Below are 23,849 nucleotides of genomic sequence, written 5' to 3' on the forward strand. Positions count from 1 at the left end.
TACTCTATATGGAAAACCCAAAGGAATCCACTCCCAAACTATTAGAAGTTATAGAACAATTCAGTAAGGTGGCAGGATACAAAATCAATGCCCAGAAATCAGTTGCATTTCTATACACGAATAACGAGACTGAAGAAAGAGAAATTAGGGAATCCATCCCATTTACAATAACACCAAAAACCATGCGTTACCTTGGAATTAACTTAACCAGAGACGTAAAGGACCTATATGCTAGAAACTATAGATCACTTTTGAAAGATATTGAGGAAGACATAAAAAGATGGAAAAATATTCCATGCTCATGGATTGGAAGAATTAACATAGTTAAAATGTCCATACTACCCAGAGCAATCTACACTTTCAATGCTATCCCGATCAAAATACCGAGGACATTTTTCAAAGAACTGGAACAAATAGTCCTTAAATTTGTATGGAACCAGAAAAGGCCCCGAATCTCCAAGGAACTGTTGAAAAGGAAAAACAAAGCTGGGGGCATCACAATGCCGGATTTCGAGCTGTACTACAAAGCTGTGATCACAAAGACAGCATGGTACTGGCACAAAAACAGACACATCGACCAATGGAACAGAATAGAGAACCCAGAAATGGACCCTCGGCTCTTTGGGCAACTAATCTTTGATAAAGCAGGAAAAAACATCCGGTGGAAAAAAGACAGTCTCTTCAATAAATGGTGCTGGGAAAATTGGACAGCTACATGCAAAAGAATGAAACTTGACCACTCTCTCACACCATACACAAAAATAAACTCCAAATGGATGAAAGACCTCAATGTGAGACAGGAATCCATCAAAATTCTAGAGGAGAACATAGGCAACAACTTCTATGACATCGGCCAGAGCAACCTTTTTCACGACACATCTCCAAAGGCAAGAGAAATAAAAGATAAAATGAACTTATGGGACTTTATCAGGATAAAGAGCTTCTGCACAGCCAAGGAAACAGTCAAAAAAACTAAGAGACAGCCCACGGAATGGGAGAATATATTTGCAAAGGACACCACAGATAAAGGACTGGTATCCAAGATCTACAAAGAACTTCTCAAACTCAATACACGAGAAACAAATAAACAAATCATAAAATGGGCAGAAGATATGAACAGACACTTTTCCAATGAAGACATACAAATGGCTAACAGACACATGAAAAAATGTTCAAAATCATTAGCCATCAGGGAAATTCAAATCAAAACCACACTGAGATACCACCTTACGCCAGTTAGAATGGCAAAGATAGACAAGGCAAGAAACAACAATTGTTGGAGAGGATGTGGAGAAAGGGGATCCCTCCTACATTGTTGGTGGGAATGCAAGTTGGTACAGCCACTCTGGAAAACAGTGTGGAGGTCCCTTAAAAAGTTAAAAATTGAACTACCCTATGACCCAGCCATTGCACTACTGGGTGTTTACCCCAAAGATACAGACGTAGTAAAGAGAAGGGCCATATGCACCCCAATGTTCATAGCTGCATTGTCCACAATAGCCAAATCATGGAAGGAGCCGAGATGCCCTTCAACAGATGACTGGATTAAGAAGCTGTGGTCCATATATACAATGGAATATTACTCAGCTATCAGAAAGAACGAATTCTCAACATTTGCTGCAACATGGACGGCACTGGAGGAGATAATGCTAAGTGAAATAAGTCAAGCAGAGAAAGACAATTATCATATGGTTTCTCTCATCTATGGAACATAAGATCTAGGATGAACAGTAGGGGAAGAAAGGGATAAAGAAAGGGGGGCAATCAGAAGGGGGAATGAAACATGAGAGACTATGGACTCTGAGAAACAAACTGAAGACTTCAGAGGGGAGGGGGGGGAATGGGATAGACTGGTGATGGGTAGTAAGGAGGGCACGTATTGCCTGGTGCACTGGGTGTTATACGCAACTAATGAAGCATTGAACTTTGCATTGGAATCCGGGAATGTACTGTATGGTGACTAACATAATATAATAATAAAATAAAATAATAAAAAATAAAAATAAAAGAATATCCTGAGATCGAACACTCTAAAATCCATAACCACTTTACATAAGAGTCAGGAATCATTTTCACGGAGGTACAATACATGACAAATTGAACTTTTAAAACTTGTACTGTGTTACAAAATGACACATCATTTCCAGTAATTTAATCACATTTGAACCAATAATTTTTCAAAATATTTCCACATTCAGTATTCAAAACCTTAATTTTCCCAGAATCATATCTTTTTTCTAATATCCAGGAATATGGGTATCTCATTATCAGTTCTTTTGGCCACCTCATTCTTACGTCTCGTTCATTTGTCATTTAGGACATTGTTTTGCCTAGTTTCACTTCAGCTCCTGGGACTGAGTGACAGTCGTTCTCCGTTATTCTCTCTGCATGCTGCTCTTCCCTGAAGAGTCCTTAGGTTTCCCTGCTTATCTGAGCACAGGGTGCCTTCCGCCGCAACTAATAATGCTGTTTTGCCACGACGGGAACTGAAGGGTATCCAGATGTGTTTGGGTCAAGTCAGGGGTGAAACACAATTGCAGCTCTGCTTTGCAGCTCGTTGGGACACTTACGTGAACACTGCAGCAGTAATGTTTCTCAATGATATGACCATTCTGCTGCTTCAGGGATGGATTCCAAGGCATTAAATCTACTTTGTAATAAGTAGTGTAACAGTAATGTCACAACAGAGCTTAATTCCGTTGAATGCATACACCTCTGAATCGCTGGAGAGAACAGGATTCCCTTCTCGGCCAATGTAAATATTCATCATTATTCCTTAAATTGAACAATACTGTGAACTTAATATTATATCTGGCCAGTAGTACATATTTGAGCATTTTTATTGAGGGCTTACTTGGTAATGCTAGTGTTATATCATATTGGGAAGCTGTGTTTAGTAGTGTGGAAAACCAATTTCGGCATAACATTTCACGAGGATATGGTGCCAGCTAGTGGTACATGTTATATATGCCCTAAAAGGATAGGATGCTGGCCTTTTTAAAATAACCAAAGACCACACGGTCTTATTGGGATCAAATTTGCTCAAATACTATATATATATATATATATATATTTATCTGCCATGTTGGTGAGAACCAAGAGGATGTGCATAATAATGGGTGTATGGGGGCGCCTGGGTGGCTCAGTCGTTAAGCGTCTGCCTTCGGCTCAGGGCATGATCCCGGCGTTATGGGATCGAGCCCCACGTCAGGCTCCTCCGCTATGAGCCTGCTTCTTCCTCTCCCACTCCCCCTGCTTGTGTTCCCTCTCTTGCTGGCTGTCTCTATCTCTGTTAAATAAATAAAATCTTAAAAATAATAATAATAATAATGGGTATATGAAATGTTCTGTTGCATAACGCCCATGCCAACTTCTCTCCAGTCGTGTGTTCCCACATTGTGCTGATTCACATTTTATTATGCTGCTTGTGTTAGATCATACATGCATCCTTGTATTTCATCATTTATCACAAGATCTGGCAATTAGATGCAGAAATAAGTATTTTCGAATAAATAATAAATGGTCTCTTTTTCTCCAGCTCATGGAAGGCCATGCCTTCCCTTTCCTCTATAGCATATCGGCGTCATTCCCACCCCTTGACGTACAGAAGATCTCTATGATCTGTCCTGCCATGCTTGGCTTTCGGTGAATCAGTAAGAGCTTAAAGAATCTCAGTGCTTCGCCTTCCTAATGAGCTGAGGCTTCCAGGTGGAATGTTGCAAGGAAACGGAAATCTAACAGGAAATGAAGACACGTCAATATTGCTTTAAAATTTTCAAAGCATTATTTTGTTACATCTAGATCAATGGTTGTGAATCCTGGCTGCATATCAAAATCACTGGGGTCTTTTAGAAAACACGCATGCCACAACGAGCCACAGAGAAATTAAACCAGAATATCAGATATTGATCAGTCTGATGCTGGGGGAGCTGAAGGGAGCTGCTCAGTGTCAGTTAGTAAATACATCCCACGTCAGTGGGTGCTCTTCGTCCTACACGGCCAAGCAGACCGTGGTGCCAAACCAGATACTTCCACGTAGGTGTGCAAACCAAATTTGTGATTAATTTAACAGTTTGGTGCCGTGTGTGTGTTTATGTGTTTGTGATATATGTATTTCACATATGTAGGGGGAGAAAAACAAGAAAAAAGACTTTCCTTCCTTACTTCTTTATCCCTTACACTGTTATGGTGGAGTTTTTCCCAATGGCTGTGCTGTCAGGACAGGGTGGTTTAAGAAAATGCCCCATGTCCTCATTGGACAGAGAGTGAACCCCCTTGCTTGCCAATGAGTGTAGAGAGCAGCCTATTTCTGGAATCACACCAGCGCTGCCTTTTTGCCCCTACCCCTCCCATAACATCCCAAATGCACTGAAGTCTTTTTCCACATTCACAGTTCCTCTGGAGTCACTTTCAGGTGTATCTGATGTCTTAATGATCTTGCAGTCTGTGGGAAAAAATAGAGAAACTGAGCCACGCTGTACAACATCATACTTTTACCAGAACCAGAGATCCCTGTATCTGGTACCAAAACCTGAAAGTTGGCGAAATGTAATCCATACAACCACTTCCTACCAATCCCTTCTAAAGACTAAGTGATATCTAAGGACTTTTCCAGATAAAAGGTCTCCTGCATTCTTGAAATCTCCTTTCTTCTCTTTTTCCTGATTCATCGTCTCTCTCCTCCCTCTCCCTCCTTCCCTTCCCTTTCTCCCCTCCTTCTCCTCACCCCCACCCTCTCTGTCTTTTCTTCCTCCTTCCCTCTCCTCCTCCAAATAGAAGAGAAGCTTTCCAGCTCTCTGTTTCTGGGCAACAATAATAAATCTGGCAAAATGATACTCTTGAGGTTGTCAGAGAGCCAGTATCAGGCTTCCCACACTCCCATTCTGTGTATGGAAAACAAATATCCCTAGTACCCCGATTTCATGAATCATTGTAAAAAAAAAAATTTGATGAGGTTGTGGGATACAGGTGAGGTTCAGTGGGGTGGGGTCCAGAGCTGACGACCAAGAAAGAATTCTTGAGACGCCTTTGGTACAAAATTGGTGGTTTATTAAAGCACTGGGACAGGACCCGAGGGCAGAAAGAGCTTCCAGGTTCTGAGGGGTGGCTGCTTATATACCAAGGGGTTGGGGAAGTAAGGAAAAAGGGAGGTTTCAAGAGGATTTTCATATGTTAAAGAAGATTCACAAGATACTGGAGGCCTTGCCATTGTGGAGTTACGTTGTTTTTTCCTCTAGCAAGGCATTAACATGAAGGTAGTTGGGAACTTCCTGATTCCTAGAAGTATCTATCTATGGTCTGCAGGCTGTAAGACATTTAGTTGTATTCCCTTCTGGAAACTAGGTTAGTGATAGAAATGCTTTGTTCTTGTAAAATGGTAAGACATTTGCAAACTGAGGGAGACCCAAGTCTTGCAGGATTGTGGTCTCTATAGGTTAACTGTTTCTTTGCTCTTCAGGGCAGCCAGGAGTGCCTGAGGACTTCCCATGGTGGGCGGGGGGAGGGTGCGGGGTGTCAGCTTCTGCTTTGTCCTCCGCTTGCCTTCCGTTCCCTCATCAAAATTCATTCTGGGATTTGAACTGGGTCAACAGATTGTGGCTTTGCAACTTGGGAAGCAAACAGCCTTTTACTAACAGTGTCACCTCACTTAGAGGGATGCTCTGAGTGGGGCTGTGTGCGGGTACCAGCTGGGCTATGGTCCACTGGATCTTTGGACACCCTTGCTCTCAGTCTGTTGGGTTAGCAAGGAATATCAGCACCCACTTTCACAGGCAAAGTGCATGCATTTCTTTCCCTGTTTTTCTGGAAGTTATTCAAGAATGTTTTCTGAAGTCCTTCTCGTGCAAGTGAGAGTATAATATATGTTTTTACTGGCTCTGCTGAGAGGGCGGCTCTGGCCATGTACAAGGAGTTGCCGGGGACCTGGACGGCAAGTCATTCACGCGTGGATCAAAAACCTCACCCTCAAAGATTCCTTTGTCTCTCTGTTTTTCCATTTCCAGCCTGGATGTGTAAATACCACTGAAGTGGACATTAAGAAGTCATCCAGAATGAGAAACCCACACAAAACACGGAAGGTAATATCCACGTTTGCTGTGATCTTGGGATGGGTTGCACTGTTTGAAGGACATCAGTCATAAAAACCTTTCACCCATTTCCTGGAGTATCTTCTAGCATCTTCCTTGCTTTTCCTTGTTCCTTGGCTAAAAGAAAATCTGGGAGCCCAAGCCCTGGTCATCTGTCAGTCCATCTGTCCTGAAGAAGTACTCCCATCATGGTTCTCCACCCCACGCGGGTCCCAGGCATGCAGGTGGCTGTGATGGGGGCAAGGATGCTGAGAGGCACCTGCTCTTTTCCTCAGAGGGAAGCATCATCAGCAGAGAAAGGCTTCTCTTTCAGAGCCCAGGGGATGAGGAAACACAGGTGGCGATTATCTGAGAGAAAGTGATATTGATGAGAGAGGGCATTTTCAGAGGAAACGATGAGCGGAAAAGGGACACCCTAAAGATGTATAACTTCAGAGCTTGTATGAGGGTCCGCTTTTAACACCGGAATTTTGTGACACAACCACAACATCGTGGCTGTATGTTCGTTTGGTGTCTGTTATGTGAGAGAATATGTAACAAACTCACAAAAAGCTATCCAGGATTCAGTGGCATTTTAAATACGCTCTTGAAAATACACAGTAATAGCACCTCCATATTTTTTAAAGTAACACATACACACAGCATTTTTATTCATTCTGTGAAAAACGCTTGGGCTGAGGACACAGACCAAGGTTGGCACCTGCTGGATTAAAGCATTCCGTGAAGCCCAAGACCTTCCTTCCGGGCTTTCTCCTTATGTAGCATCAGGGTTTTCCAGTAGGCACTGGTATTTTTTTTTTGTAGTTTTATTTCTTGTTGTCTTTTTCTTCCATCCCTAGAAATATAAACATCATGTTGAGGGCCCCCAATATGATCCCAGTACCCTTTTTTCTTTTAAGGCAGTTTGCCTTGATGTCAGGATCAAGAAGCCACAGGAAAAGTGCCACAAAACCCACTCAGGTGCAGGGCTCCAAAGCTTTTGCCCCTAGGAGCTCTCTGAGGGGAAGAGGCAAAGCCAGACCAAAGCAGGTTGTGGGCCCTGCTCTCCCGTGACGGGCCTCACGCACTCCCTTCCATCCTCCATGCACAGCACAGCCCAAGTGCCCTGGGACTGGTTTTGTGCTGTGGAACAGCATTCAGAGCGGCAGACATCTTTCCGAAAAGCACATTCGGCCGCCCATCACGACTTCTGAATTTTGAAGAATTACTTTTCATAATACCTTACTTTGTGTCAAGCTTTCCCAACAGACGCCAACTGAGATATGCTCTGAGTCAGAAGAGACAGCATATGGGTGGACAGATAGGACTTAGAGAACTGTGTTCTTAATGCTACATGGCGTTGCTGTCTTCCCAAGGCCACACAGGCCACCGTGCTTTTCGAAAACTTGAAAACTGTTCATTGGCGATGTTGAGCTTCACGTCCCATCAGCCCTCACTTCAGGACGGGAAAACCAGGCAGAGCAAGGCGAAATGCCATAGAGACGGAATCGCGGAGCTCGAACTGGCTCAGCGGTGGTGTGATTTCCTGTGAGTCAGTGATGGTAGAACTGCAGGGCCTCACTGCGGAGCTCCGTACCCTAAAATTACCAGAGAAAAACAAAAATTCTGGAGAATGCTACAGCAAGCAGCTTTTCAACAATTGGGGAACGCTGATTTTTTTTTTTTAATTTTTGGTGTGTGTGTGTGTGTGTGTGTGTGTATGGGTTCTCAGAGTCATAAGTGTTGAATTTGGCTACATTAGCTCATATTTGGTTAGTAACTGGAATGATCCATTTAATCAGATTTAACAAGTCTCTACTTTATTCCAGGTATGTACTGGTTTCTAGATATTCGATGGTGAATGCTCGCATCCCACCATGAGACAGCTCATGGTCTAACGAGAGTACGCACATTGAACAAGTAGACAAATGTCTATACCTCTGTAACCGTGTAATTGTGTTAAGTGGTATTTATTAGTCTGCTCACACAGTGCCATCTGGGCAGCTTACATAATGGGAATTTATTTACTCACAGTTCTGGAGACCAGAAGTCCCAGATCAAGTTGGGTTTTTGGTGAGAGCGCTCTTCCTGGCTTGTAGACAGCTGCCTTCTCGCCGTGTCCTCATGTGGCAGAGACAGAGCTCTGGTGTCTGTCCCTCTTGTACGGACACCAGCTTCATAGGATTAGGGTCCTACATGATGACCTCTTTTAACCTTAAATACCTCCGTATACACTCCATCTCCCTGTGTAGTCACGTTGGAGATGAGGATTCCAACATGAACTTCAGGGGCTGCAACTCTGTCTATAACACGTTATCCAGGGAATTTGAATGATTTGGGATTCTAGAACACCACACCATTTTATTACCGAAACAATACATGGCAAACAACTAACTGTCCCACCACCCTCTGACGTGTTCGCAGTCTGTCCTTGCAGAGTGGGCAGTTCTGTGGGACTGCAAGCCTTGGACAGAAATGGCAGAGGCCAGCCTCTCACCTTGGAAACTGTCATTGCCTTCCAGAGCTAATTGGACTATGTCCCTTGCTCACCCTCTTAGTGCTGTGACCACCCTGTTTTAAACTTCCGCTGGTAAGAAAGTGGAACCCCTGGATGGCAGTTCATTCTTGCAGACAGATGGTACCCCTAGTGAAGAGAGCTGCTGGGTATTCCTTTAGCAGTCGGCTGTGACGGTATTTCTCATGACTATATCCCGACAAGAGTGAGGGAGCCCGTAAACACCTACAGCAATAATCCACACACGTACCTAAAGAATATCGGGGATTGGAATGCTCTATTTAATTGTTAGATTTCAAATGTGTTTATCAAATATGTGAAGAGAAGGCTTAGAAGTACATCTGATTTGAGATATTTTTAGGTATTTAGGGTCCGTTTTTGCATCTGTCTTTACTAAAGTACAAAGAGGTAGGTGGAATGTATTTCCTTCCATCTCTGTGAAGGGTGATAATGTACCATAGCCGGAAAGAAATCAGCCAATCCAGGCCAATTTTAAGGGCCGCGGTGTGCCTGATTTTCTTCAGTCTGTTTCTAAGATTTTAATTATAATTATAATATAAATATATAATTTTAATTATAATAGGTCAGGCTGTGTATCAGTCAGGGCTCCCCAAAGAGGGCAGGAGAGAAGGACAGAGACAGAGAGAGGGAGAGAGAGCAAAAGATGTATTTTTTTTTTTTTAAAGATTTTATTTATTTATTCGACAGAGAGAGAGACAGCCAGCGAGAGAGGGAACACAAGCAGGGGGAGTGGGAGAGGAAGAAGCAGGCTCACAGCAGAAGAGCCTGATGTGGGGCTCGATCCCAGAACGCCGGAATCACGCCCTGAGCCGAAGGCAGACGCTTAACCGCTGTGCCACTCAGGCGCCCCAAAAGATGTATTTTAAGAAATTGTCCCCTGCAGTTGTAGAGGCTGGCCAAGCCCCAGATCTGATGAGGTAGGCCAGTGGCTAGAGTCCCAGGCAAGAATTGCCATCTGCTGACGGAATTCCCTCTTGCTTGGAGGAAGTCTTTTTGTTCTATTCAGGCCTTCAGCTGATTGGATGAGGCCCACCCACCTTATGAAGGGGAATTGGCTTTATTCAAAGTCTGCTGATTTAAATTTTAATTTCATTCAAAAACATCCTCAAAGAAATATCCGGAATTATATTTGATCAAATATAGGAGCGCTGTGGCCCAGCCAGCTTGACATGTAAAATTAACCAACACAGGATGGATCCTTCTATGTGACGAGAGCTAGAGGGGCCCTAGGACACCACAACACCTGAGGAAAATGAAAAAAGCATTTGTATGTACATGACTAAACCCACACTTTGCATTGCTTCCTGTAACTTCAGGACCCCTATTTCAAAACCAAAGTAAGCTGTTTCTTGCCTCACTACTTTTCTTTTTTCTGTCATCTTCACTTAGGCATTAAGACACTTCGTATTTTAGGTAATAGCTAATGTGCACATTGTGGAAGAACAGTTAGGAAATTCGTGATGACATGTCTCATTTTCCTGCTTTTAATGCAGTGGCTGTTTACACATAAAACTGTTTATACATAAAAAAAATTGGCATTTCCTTGCTTGTATATGCATATTGTGGAATTTTAATTTTAACAGAAGAAACTACGCATGCCTTAGAGTAACACAAAAGGGTTTTAAGTAAGAAGTACAATCAAGTGGCAGGCAACAAACATTCTGCTCAAAACAGCAAAAAGCAGGGAATATTCTAGACCCTTGGGAGTTGGCAGGGCGGAGTTAGCCCTGGGGTTGACGGACCCCGGGGCTCATCAGGGTTCTCTCTCTCTCCCGTGCCCTCTGTGCTCTGCCCTCTCTGCACTGGCGGCCTCCACATACCAGCAGATGTGATCACAATCCATTCTCTGGTCCAGCTGAGCGGTCCAGGAGAGAGAGAAATATCCCCACGCTCCACCACCAGTTGGGAAAATCCAAAGATTTCACTCCACAAAGAAGGGCATAAGAGCTTCCGTACTCTTTGCTTCCTGTTTTAAAGCACCCCCCACACTGCCTGTCAAGGAAAAAAGTAGGAGAGCATTTTCTTAGAATTCTTCTAAGATGTGAAGGGAAATCACATAAGAACGGGTTTCTGTAGAAAGTCAGATCTGTTTCATTTTATGAATAACTGACCCAGTATTCATTTGGTTGGATGGTACCCTATGTGAAAAAAGCTGGTCAGGCACCCTGGATTTAAATAAATGTACATTTTTATCAAGTCAAAGCATCTTGATTGGTAACTAGCTTTCCCAACAACTCAAAATGGATCCCAGCTAGTTAATTTTATTTTCCCCCATTGAGACAATTTCATGTCCCTTCCTCTTCGGTCCTACCTGTCGCAAGCTGTACTCTACCCACTCTAGGCCGATATTTTAGTATATTTCCTTTTTCTAAAAAAAATTCAAAGCCTTTTATATTTCAAATGATCCTCAGGACTTGTCCGCCAAAATAAGATCCATTTCCTTACCTCCTTTGTCCCTAAAATAAGCCCTGTACATAAAATTTCATTATTCATGGCCATTTTCGCTGTGACCAAGAATCAAAGTTAAAAGCTATCACTGGTCCCCAGGAAATGAAAGGCACTCTGACTGATGAAAGAGAGAACTCCTGATGTTTACCTGCATGAAACGGAAACTCCATAGTAACCACAGAGCCAGAGCCTGTAGCAAGGCTGCTGGAGGGCACCTCCCAGGGATCCGGTTCTCACATGGACCTTTCTGAGCCTATGTTCTCTGCATGCGTGTGCTGAAACGCTCATAGAGATGTGGAGACAGAAGGTAGCTTACAGATCAGTTTACTGCCGTGACACCATAAGATGTGGTATTTTTCTAGCAGTCTTTTTAGTTATTTTTAATCTTAACCAAAAAACTTACTGTTGAAACAGTCAGCTCTCTTACCTTATAAGCCTTTTTTACTTGAGTATAGATTCTTATTAAGAACTTTAAGTAATTAAACTAAGGTAAACAAGAATCCAGTGGTCAAGCCTTCCAGTCCTTTTGTTTTCTTTATTGAAGATTAATGTGGTACCACTGAAAAATTGTAGACATTGGAAAATGTCTACCATTATTGTCTACAAGTATTGAATAATTGGTGCTCTTTCACTTGCCTAATTTTTAAAAATCAACCTCAACAGTTACTTCAGAGTTCCAAGTTCAAATACGACGCTTAGTACTTCACACAGGCCTTTTCTGTTTCTTTGGTGGAAATTCAGTCTCCTTGTACTTCAGGCCCTATGCTCCTGTGATCATCTTCTTTCATAACACTTCTCACAGTTTTAATCATGTGTTTATTTGTGTGATTATTTGGGTAACATGCTTCCCCTCCACTAAGCTGTGAGTTCCAATGGAGGAGAAAACATGTCTATCTTCGTTTACTTCCATATTCCTGATGCTTAGCATTCTATCCAGCATACAGTAGGTGCTCAATAGATGTTGAATGAGTAAATGAAAGAAAGAACAGAGAAAATTTAAGCCGTTCAGTTCAGTCCTATTAATAATTAATTCACAGCATATGTGCTGCTCGTTGGGTTGAAATTGTTGCTCAGTGATAGAACTTGAGTTCCCAGAGGTTGAGGCTAGGTCAAGAGAGGGCAGATTGGAAGACTTACCAAAGATAGTGTAAAATGAATGATTCAGGTAAGTTAAAGCCAAGTCAAAATCTACCGAAGAAAGCCTAAGAGCAAAGTAATGGGAGGTAACAAGGGAAAACCAAGTCCATCCAAGGGGTCCAGGTATAGAGCCAACAGTGAACATTAAGAAAAGATAGAGTCTGAGTGAAAACATGTCCGGAACAAAACACATGTGAATTTAGAGATACTGGTGAGGTTGGTGATGAGCCTGAAAATTGGCTCGGTTAAGCATCTGTATCTACCCTCTTCTGATTTCAAGAGTTTCTTCCAAACCTGTCTGGTAACTTTAATTTTGTGGGCTCATGAAGTTGTATTATGTGCTTGTCTTTCTTCCTCGTGTCCAAAGAAAAAGTGCTCCATAGCTCATATTGAATCCCTTATTTTAAAATAGTAATTCTTTGCTATTAAAGAAAAAGTTATTTATTTGTCTTCTCCCTTGAGTTGACATGTGAGATGTCTCACCCTCAGGTGAAGATTTTTTTTGTTTCTTTAAGTCTCCAAACCTTTAATTGTACCGACTAAGCAATAGGTCTTTTTTTTTTTTTTTAAGATTTTATTTACTTGAGACAGAGAGCAAGCATGAGCAGGGGGGAGGGGCAGAGGGAGAGGGAGGGAGAGGGAGAGGCGGACTTCCCGCTGAGCAGGGAGTCTGACACGGGGCTCCATCCCAGGAGCCCAGGATCATGACCTGAGCTGAAGGCAGATGCTTCAACGACTGAGCCACCCAGGTGCCCCTGTAATAGGTCTTTCTCAAAAAAGAATATTCCTGGGGCGCCTGGGTGGCATAGCGGTTAAGCGTCTGCCTTCGGCTCAGGGCATGATCCCGGCGTTGTGGGATCGAGCCCCACATCAGGCTCCTCCGCTATGGGCCTGCTTCTTCCTCTCCCACTCCCCCTGCTTGTGTTCCCTCTCTTGCTGGCTGTCTCTATCTCCATCAAATAAATAAATAAATCTTTAAAAAAAAAAAAAAGAATATTCCTAAGTAGTAGGTTTGACCTTTTGATGAAATACATCAAGAATTCCAAAGTGAAAACTTTGGGGTCACTGATGTTTGCAAGGCACCCAATGGCACTGAATGGCAAGGCCAGTATGGTGAGGTAAATAACCAAATGCTGAGTTGGGAAAGGTGGAGCACTCTGGGGTGTCTTTGATCACAGTAGCGAGACTAAATCAACAATGGAATTGTTAACCTAGTCTCTCTCCTCAGTATTCCATTCTGTAAAACAAATTATTTTCATTTTCTCTTGGCTTATTAAATTTTTATTCTATTCTATATCCACCCCTGTTTTATTCTGAAATCAATACTTATTAAATGTTATATAGTGTTGTTTCTCCCCTCACTTAGTACTCTCAGTCCACCCCCAGATCTTAGTATCAGACTTACTATGTTCTTTCCATATAATCAATTATTCTGTCAAAGTTAATAATCTAACCACATATTTTTTTCAAAGAGCTGTGCTTCTATTTTATATTCATACGATATTTATGATAACAGTGCCTTTGAATTTTAATAAGAAGCTTCATCAAATATGCAGCAAAGTTTTGAGTTATCTTGCTGAATATATAACACAAAATTACCTTTTAGAAAGTCTGTGACTGTAAATGGTATTTCATCCTAACGTATTTCTTTTTTACTTTCATACAGTCTGTCTATGGTTTACAAAATGACATTAGAAGTCACAGTCCTACCCACACACCCACACCAGAAACTAACCCTCCAACAGGAGAGGAGTTACAACAACAGGTGGGTCAACCTATAAAATGACCTGCTGAGGTTATGGAGTAGCAGCTGTGAAGAGTACATGCTGACTGTTCGCGGCAGGGGTTCTTAGAAGGTTACTGGTATGGTTGACTGTTTCAGAGAGAAGAGTTGCAGTTAAAAGGTAGCGAAATCATTTAATTTTAAGATACGTAGTCACCTGGAAATGTGTCAATATATGGAGATGGTTTTCAAATCTCTTTGCTCTTCAATTCCCTGAATCCTGTGTCCTCTAACCAGTTTTTAAAACAGAGGTACACCAACGTTTCAATGTCTCCGTTTCAAGAGTTCTTCTTGAAGAATGAGGACACAAGAAGCTGGTGACTTTGAGTCACGTGTTTTACGTATCCAGTCATGTGACATGACCTTCACAGAATGTTCTTTCTTGTTCTTCCAGTATTGCTCTCCATAACCCTCTGGAAGTTCTCCCTCGCTAACACTGGTGTACGGTTATGGTATACGTCATGTCTTGTTTCACCAATTGATCAATAGTTTTGGCTCCAAGGAATATTTCAAAGCAGATAACAGTGTCTCTTATATGAAATAATAGTGAAATCTCTTGGTTGGCTTGGTCATGGAGCTTTTTCCCCTTTTGATTCTTTTCCCCTAATATTTTATTGTGATATGGTTTATCTATAGTGTAATAATACTTTTTCTGGTATATTTATAATCACCATGAGCAGAAAGTAATTTAGAGAGTTTTAAAATTTTCCATATGTGATTATGTCCATGTATTTATCCTGAAATGTTGATAAAATTATTCCCAAAACACAGATCATTGATGTTTTCTTGGGCTAGTATTAAGAAGTAGGATTTACTTTGAAATTATAGTGCAAACATAGTACAAATAACAAATATGTTTATTTTCTGAATTTAATTTTGGGGGGTGATTCTGATTTGGTTATTCACTATGAATAAATGTTTACACTACGGCCATACCACCCTGAACACGCCTGATCTCGTCTGAATAAATGCTTACAATCTCTAGAACACTTTTTAAATAAAGTTACATTTTGTTAAAGCATGCAGAATGTTCAAATTCATTGCTGTTCTAAGGTGATATTGGCTATGTTTATATTCAAACACCTTAATTTTCAGAGCCGTCTCATTTGATTTTTCAGAATTAGAAATTTTACTTAGAACATATTCTTACTTAGAATTGCCCAGTCCATCGGAATTTAGAGTGGAAAAATATGAGAATGTCACTGCTTATTTAACTAGTTCTTTAACTCTTTTCAGATTAAATATTGGCAAATACAGTTAGATAGACATCGGTTAAAAATGTCAAAAGTTGCTGATAGGTAAGTATTTCAAGATGCCCATATAAATAAAAAAATTTCATGTGACACTCAAATGTGCTAAAAATGGAATCCTGTAAGAAATGTTATTTTGTTTTTTTCCTTTTTGCACATAGAAAACTTCCAAAGAACTCTTCTGTTCTAGTTTAAATGACAGAATGATCATTACTATCTTCAATCTGTAGAGATCCAATCCAGTGCAACCAGAATCAGATATAGAAGATAATGCCAAGGAGTTGAATTTTTCACTCCTGCTGAGACAAATGAAACTTCCAATTTATCAAGTTACTTTTTGGCAACTTAGAGCCTCTCTGTAAATTCATCTTAACATCCACACTTTTCAGTTACTGCATGACTTCAGAATTTGAACTAAACACAGATTTTAGATATTTTCCTTTTCTTCATTTAAATCTGTTTTTAATGGCACTTGTCTTCTTTCCTTTAAAGCCCTGCCGAATCGGACCTCTCCAGCTTCTTTCCTCTCCTCTCTGTCTTTTTCTTCTCTTTCATTTTTGGATACAGATTTTTTCTTGAAAATGTTAATGATTCCCCCTTTACCTAATTCCTGTAAATACTTTTGACAAAAATTCCCTTGTCACCGTTCTTCAAGTTGGCTAAAATCAGTTCAGCTGTGGGTGGACTGGTTGACCAAAGAATGGACTCTTGGCACTGTTTTCGCACACTGGCCCCTTCCATTTTGCTTCATCTGAATGGAGGGATGTTGCCTCGCTTGGATTAGGCATGGGTAGACATGGTCTCCGTAGCCACATTTGCCTTCCACGATGCACAATAAGTTGATGTGTGTAAGTTACTGAAACATAAAAACTGCCATTGGATTTTACTCTATAAGCAAGCAATTCCTTGGCCAGACCTTCTTATATTGTATTCCTTATTCTGGGCGGGTATAATTTGAGCCAAAACAACTAAGGAAAATGAAAATGTTTTTTCTCTCTAGTCTGTTAGGCTACACGGAACAATATTTAGAATATGACCCATTTCTTGTGCCACCTGACCCTTCCAACCCATGGCTGTCTGATGATACTACTTTCTGGGAACTTGAAGCAAGGTATGTGACATGTTTTCTCTTCAAATATTTCACTTATTTCGGGGTTTGGTTGAAATAGGAAGAATTCTATAGCTGATAATTGGAAGCTCATGTTTACTCTGTGTCTCTATCAGCCCATGATACAACATTCTCGTTCAAGGTAATGGTTTTTAAACCTTAGATACTTGCATTTGTATTCAGATTTGCATTTCTGGAGGACTGGCACAAAATTAGAGGGATGAGAGTTTCAGAATAGACTATTCAGAGTTGAGATCTTCAGTTCTTGAAATTTAGTGCGTTGTTTTTAACTTTTCTGAAAATCCACAGGGCCGCAAAGGCCCCTGTATTCAAGCAAAATGAATGCTAAATCCATACTTATTTAAGCCCAATACGAGTATGCTTTTATAAATTCAATTTTAAAATAAAATGAACTTACCAAAAACACTCTAAGAGAATCTGACAGGAGACTGACTTCTTAAGAAAACCAAAGCACAATTTCAGACTTCCTAGTTTCCTTCCTGAGAAAGGAAGACTTAGATCACTTATCTTGACAGAGTCATGAAAAGAGCAGTGCCTCACTTTACAGAGTGAGTACTTAGTGGCACTTCACTAAACTGTGTTTATGGACCTTTTCTTTCTTTTTCCCCCCTCCAGTGTTCTTAAATGTTTGACAAGTGCAGGCTCTTCATGCGTAAGTTCTAGATTTTATAGATGAGGAATTTGGGCCCCAGAATGTTGTGACTCAGCTAGGCTTAGGTCCCACATTTCAACAGCAGACTCATTACCAGAATCGAGGCCTTTTGGTTCCCGATGCATTTTCCCCCAGTACAATACAGTATGACATACACCTGAAGACTGGCTAAGAAACAAGCTTTGAGGTCAAAATGTCTAGAATATTGCCCCTTATTACCTGTCAGACATTGGCAAATTGTAACTCTCTATGTGCCTTGATTTCTTCATCTATCTAGTGACAACATGACAGTACTTGTCTCATAAAGTTGCAGAAAAAAATGTAAAAGAGAGAATCCATTTCGAGCACTTAGCACCTAATACTCAATAAACACTGGACTGGACTGTTAATGCCTGACATGTATCTCAACATAATTTCACGCAAAACCGTCAGTCACAGATTTTTTTTTCTTTCTGAAAGATAAGTGTGGGACCTTCAAGGTATATATGATTCTGAGGGGAACTGTCATTGCAGAAGATAGAATTGGTAACAAAAGGAATATATTTGGCTTTATCTCCCGTAGCAAAGAACCAAGCCAGCAGAGGGTAAAACGATGGGGTTTTGGCATGGATGAAGCCCTGAAAGACCCAGTTGGGAGAGAACAGTTCCTTAAATTTCTGGAGTCAGAATTCAGCTCAGAAAATTTAAGGTAAGACACATTGTTTGTATCTTACTCTGTGTCAGAGACACTTACTGTGATATGTCTGGTTATTAGCACTAAATAGACCAGTTACTCTCTTACCAACATGATGACGATATGAACCCATTGAATTTCCGCCTCTTGACGGAAGGAAAAAGCTAACAATGGCAAAGCCTGTTACAGCATTATCAATTCCTTAAAATAGTTTATTTTTACACTATCTCTTGATCTTTTAAGTATATAAATTTGATGCATTTGAAATGGACTCCGTAAAGAAGTGTAACACTTGGACTAATGTTTGGCAAAATGAGGAATGGCCAATAATAGTTATTCAGTTAAATTATCATTATTTATCAGTATTGGTCTTCTTTGCATATTGCTTCCTACCTGGGTTAGGTCTCGGAAAGAGATTTGGGTGCCTATTAAAAACAACTTGAAACAAAACTATGGGTCAGCTCATCCACTCTGCACACTTAAATGCAGCCTCAGGGCAGTTGAGAGCCGCACCACACCGAGCTGTTAGTGAAAGAGGGGTGTGCGTTCCACCCATCCGTTGGGAACATGATCCTTACATATTTTAGAGATTTTTCTAACTTCAGAGGCACCTGGAAATTGAATTTTTAAATGTGAGACACTGCAATAGGTTTTAGTGTCTCTGTTTAAGATCACTGAAGTGAGTGATAACTTTCCACTACATAAAAATGTTTTTCCATGAACTCTTTCATTCATTATTCTTTTGAAACACGATACCCTAATTTACTTTCCTATGACTTACACAGTCCTGTGAAATTCATTTACAGAAAGGTCTCAGCATTCATTTATTTTCGTTGGAACACTACAGCTCCAGACACTGTCACATTCTTTTCAGATGATTTAACAGATACCGGTACCAAACCATTCAGAAATAAGATAGAACTTTGACAGATGTCCTGTGGTTTAAGCAAGATGACCGCAGACGGAACCTGGAGGGATGTTATTATATACGCGAGCCTGTCATGAATGTTGGGATGCAGCTTTGTAGTCATTCACGTGTATAGGAGCCGTTCTTGACAGGGCTTTTTCGAGATCTCCAGTTGCTAAGGATTGCTTTCTTCATGGAGGCCACGTCATCAATTATTGAGTATAAGAATGCATTAAAAAAATAGAGCAGAGATAAAGAATTTTTTTTAGCCTTTTAGTGGATGGGGAGGTGGAATTTCCTCGAATTCTGTAAGTTTCTAAATAAGTCCTGACATCATTGGTATCATGATGAAGAAATAAACAAATAAGGAGCCTCACCAGTATCACCTAACCAGATAAAAATGGTTCTTGATCTCCTCAAAATTACAGCCTAGTTGTGAATACAGAGAAAGAAAGAGATCACAACACAAAGTGGTGGTTATTTAGGTCAGAGAAGTACAGAGGGATCGCCAACCCAGAGCTGGAGGTCAGCAAAGGCATCCCAGGGGAAATGGCTTTAGGCTATGACCTGGATGTCAGGAGAAAACCAGGCCAAAATTCCACCTCCCCGTCCACTAAAAGAAAGAGGGAAGAAGCTTTAGGCAAAGGAAAGAGTATGTGCATACTCTCTTTCAAGAATTAATTGAATCACTGCTGATTCCTTAGTTCAAGCCTTAACCATTTCTTATCTCACTAATTCTTTGCCATGAAAGTTTTCGAGCTAAGTTATTCCATCTAAGAAATATGACATATTTTGTAAATCTATTATATTATAATTATACCCACTAGTGCTGAAGTATGCCATGCTATATTTTGTGTTTACTGTTTCTGATTACCACACATCTCATCATCACAACAAAAACAACGTGTAAGCATTCTTGCCGCATTTTCAGATAAGCAAAATATGTCTGGGGGAAGCTAGTCATCGCGTCCAAGTCAGATTGGCTAGTAATTGGCGTTCTTGGCGTGCTGTAAACCTCTACAGGCTACACTCCATTGCTCCCCAAATCTGAGCCCCACTTCTTCCGCTTAGGTGTCTGGCGTAACAGATTGAGGGGCACGGAACAGCCCAGTTCGCAGGCAGGGCTAACTGAGCTTAAGTAAGTCTCAGCGCGTCTTTCCAGGTAGCAGCCTGTAAGTGCCTGCTCTTTACACAAGTGTGACGCGCGTATGAGCATTTTCTTCAAGGATTAAGACAGAAAAAAAGGTCGAGAAATACTGCTTGTTGACGACGACTTATTCCTCAGATACAACCTCTGCTGTCCGTTGGTGTGTTTTTGCTCATTTCATTCCTTTTAAATAATTTGTCTTATTTAATCTAATGGAAACCTGATGAGATAGACATTATCATCCCATTTTCCTGATGAAGACCTCAAGGCTCAAAGACATTAAGACACCTACTTCTTCATATTCCAGGTACCACATAGTAAGGAGGGGCGGGCTTTTACCGGAGCCCCTTCGGTTCTTCTAACTTATCATAGCACCTACGGTAAGGCCGAGAATAACAAAGGCGATGACGCGCTTAGGGACAGACGTGAGGGAGTGGTTATGAGCATGTCATCTGCTGCGGGTTACCCCCGGGCAAACCCTAGCTGTGAAACTCATCCTGCTTGGCACACTCATAGTGGGCAACTTAAGTACGTGACGTAATCTTCATATCCTCAGTTGCCTCGTCTTGAAAATGGGGAAAATAATAGCACATACTATACTCGACAGTTGTAGGGACTGCGTGAGTTAATAGAGCTAAACCGTTTACAGCAGTGCCTGCGCTTACGTATTAGTGTAGATGTTGTTATTAATACCTTCTCAACACTGTATTAATTTTTCTGTACTTTCAAGTTCATTAACATGTCACTGCATCTGTAACAGCTGTCCTGGAACTCCTTTTCCAGCCCAGTGCTTGCCCAGCAGAAGGCCCTTTCTTGCTCTGCCCTCCCACACTGTGTCTTTTGCACTATTCCTTGAGAGCCCCTCCTGGGCTTCTTAACATTAGGCAGCCATTTGAATGGTGTATCTTTTTCTCTAGTGGTTCTTGGAAGACAGAAAAATTCTTTTGATTAAGGTGTTAAAAGCATGCTGGAATGAACTAGAATGAGCATTGATTACAACATTCATGCTCACTCAGATGGCATATGGCATTCCTATTAGATTGCACAGTGTCACATCTCTGTTTTTGGAGGAAATGGTCTTGAGCCTTTCCTCCTGAAAGCAGTAATGGTAGTTTCATGTGTGAGGCTTGTCTAAATCTACTGTCACATATACCTACAGGAAAAGGATCTCCAGAAACTGGAAGCTCACTACATTGTGTACTGTTTGCGATTCCAACTCCAGTCGGACTGTTGTATTGCTTATTTCTGACCTTTCATTAATGCCCAATATAACACTTAATAATTACGAAGGTTCTGCTTGTCCTATACCTCTCTGAAGACTCTGTAGCCTGTAGTGACCTTCGTCTTTGTGCCCATTTGCCCATTTGCCCATTTCATGCATGACAACATCTGCCGTTAGAGCGATAATGGTCCGTGTTGAGGATAACAAAGACCTAGTAGTCCCTTTTTCAAGTATTTTTTCATTTTAACAAATTGTAATGCTATACATATTCATCTTTTCAATAATACCTCTGGTTCTAACCAAAATCATATAACATAGAGCAAAATTTAAAGAAATGAAACCCATTAATACAATGTGGCCCTTTATTATTAGACTTTGCTTTTTGCTCTTACCAACCAAAATATGTTCTGGGGTTCTTTCCTTACAGTACAGATATTCTATGCAGAAGCATAGAAAATGTATTTATATATTTAGAAGTAAGTCAGTATATATTTGTTTTTTCCCCGAGCTTCTGAATTGCTATAATGCCTCTGGAGATTTAAGCCTTTTTCAAACAATGGCATGTGAAAGCTTGTCGCTTCCGACATTCCATAACCCTCTGAATTAAATAGCCTAAAATTAGTTACTTGCCCCGATTTCTCCAGCTCAAGCCTTTTCTGATCTTGTGTCCAGTCCTCTTTTAATTCCAGTAAAGCTTCACTGTAATTCCCTGCCAGGTAGAGCAGAAAATCCTCTCCATACTAACCCTCATTGCTCAAATGGACAAAAGATCCAAAGAATACAGTATAATGCTCTATTTTATCCAATTCCCTTCAAACTCCTCTGCCTTTCTAATAAATGGTTCTTAAGCAGTGCTGTTTTTCTCTACTAAAAATAAAGGCGAGATCTGCTTTCAACAGCAAACCCTTAAAAGAGATTGTTTTCAATATTTCCTTTTGAAAACTTTGATATCTTTGAATACAACTAATGAAAAAAAAAGGCCATATACTGGAAGCCCTCAGAAAAAAAGGAGCTCGTTATTATGCATTCTGGTGAATGGTAGGCTCAGTCAATATTAGAAGAATTTGGAGATTATGAGGCATCACAGTAAATGCCTGGTGTCTCCTTTTGCACAGATTCTGGCTCGCAGTGGAGGACCTGAAGAAAAGGCCTATTAGAGAAGTCCCTTCCCGAGTTCAGGAAATATGGCAAGAATTTCTGGCTCCAGGAGCCCCCAGTGCCATTAACTTGGATTCTAAGAGCTATGACAAAACCACACAGAATGTGAAGGAGCCTGGGCGATACACATTCGAAGATGCTCAGGTGGGTGTATGGCGGGCCTCGCGGTAAGTCGCGCACGTGCTCCTGGGAGGCTGGCATTGGAGATACTTCTGCTTTATTTTCATTAATTGGCAGCTAGGCTTAATATTTTCAATTTAAGTAAGTGTATGTAAAATACCTCCAGTTGACTTAAAAGAAAACAGAGATGCATTAAAACGAACAGTTTCTAGAACCTGGGAATGTCTTACAGATTTGAAAGTTTTTGCGTGAGCCTTTCTTGAAGGGGGTAGTTGACGTATTGGAACCCTTTGACGTCGTTTTCTACGTTAGTCGCCCGGCGTGTGAGAAAACCCTTATCTAACGATGGCCCCGTCTCAGTAGCTCATATTTGAAATCTTAAGGTGTCTTCCAGTGTGGAGGTTCTAAGACCCTGACAGCCCTCAGCTAGTCATTACCATGACTGGTCAGAACTAAACTGGAGTAGCTTAAAGTCACGTCACCCTCAAGCCAGTTTGTCTTTGATGATGCGATGAAACAATAGAGTTAGGCATCTATGAATTCTCCAAGTTAAGTTTTTAATATGTGAAAAGAATAAAATAAAATGTATATTAAGATATTAATTTCCTAAGACAAATTTACATTAAGATATTAATTTTCTTAGTGTTTTTTTCCAAACTAGACATAGTTGCCTCTTTAGACATAATCTGAATTTCCACTTTCCCTAAAAAAATTGTGCTCAAGAAGGAAAATAAACTTGAAATGAGTGGATATTATTTTCCTAATGATGTGCTGAAATTGGCTTTTAAATCGGAACATGCATACTTCTTAATTTCTTAAACCTCTTCTAGAGAAGAATATTAGTTCTAGAAAGTATCTTGTTTTTCAAGTAACAACATTACTAAAATAAAATATGGAAGACGAAGAATAAGACACACACACACGCCCTTCCTTATTTGCACTCTCAGTGGAAAGTACGTATCTCCTAACTTTGGTTTAAAGAAATGAGCCATCGTACAGAAAACTAACACAGGTGGACACAGCTAACCGGACACCCATTCTCTTCAGCTCTGCCATGGCCTTTTATGTGGAAATAATTACAGAGACACATGAGAGAAAGCAGGGCGAAAATTCTAGCCCTGTTGCTTCCTTCTCTGCTGATTTATCTTTCTTTCAGTTCAAGATAAGATTTCAAGCATTTTTCTAGAGCCAACAATGTGTAAAATGTTTGGAACAACCTTCCTAAAGTCTTAAAAAGAACATTTCTTTGTTATCTGTGGCATTTAAAATATTCTTGCTTAATAGCTCTTCAATAAGACGAAAAAGCATAATTTTCTATAGGAAACATCACCACCTGACCCTGGGCTTCTTTTTCAGTTAAGTTCAGATATTTAACTCCAGTTTCTGCTGGGTTTTTAAACCTCATCTTCAAAAATATAGTAATAGAAATCCCTGGCATTATTTAAGAAAAGACACAGTGTAATGGTTAAGAAAGTAGATTCTGGGGGCGCCTGGGTGGCACAGCAGTTAAGCGTCTGCCTTCGGCTCAGGGCGTGATCCTGGCGTTATGTGATCGAGCCCCACATCAGGCTCCTCTGCTATGAGCCTGCTTCTTCCTCTCCCACTCCCCCTGCTTGTGTTCC

At 40.8% G+C, this 23,849-nt stretch overlaps 1 protein-coding gene across 7 annotated transcripts in view; it reads left to right on the forward strand.

Annotated features, from left to right (window-relative positions):
• Nucleotides 1-23,849, forward strand: part of RGS7 (regulator of G protein signaling 7) — a 507,900-nt gene that overhangs the window by 459,076 nt on the left and 24,975 nt on the right. For all 7 annotated transcript variants that reach the window (XM_019798898.2, XM_011223975.3, XM_034666669.1 and 4 more), the window contains 6 exons: nt 6,003-6,077; nt 13,853-13,951; nt 15,206-15,267; nt 16,220-16,330; nt 17,563-17,688; nt 22,065-22,251. In XM_019798898.2, the coding sequence (XP_019654457.1) occupies nt 6,003-6,077; nt 13,853-13,951; nt 15,206-15,267; nt 16,220-16,330; nt 17,563-17,688; nt 22,065-22,251 (660 nt within the window). The remainder of the gene's footprint in view (nt 1-6,002; nt 6,078-13,852; nt 13,952-15,205; nt 15,268-16,219; nt 16,331-17,562; nt 17,689-22,064; nt 22,252-23,849) is intronic.

Source organism: Ailuropoda melanoleuca, chromosome 8 (assembly GCF_002007445.2).
Source record: "Ailuropoda melanoleuca isolate Jingjing chromosome 8, ASM200744v2, whole genome shotgun sequence".
NCBI classification, from domain to species: Eukaryota; Metazoa; Chordata; class Mammalia; order Carnivora; family Ursidae; genus Ailuropoda; species Ailuropoda melanoleuca.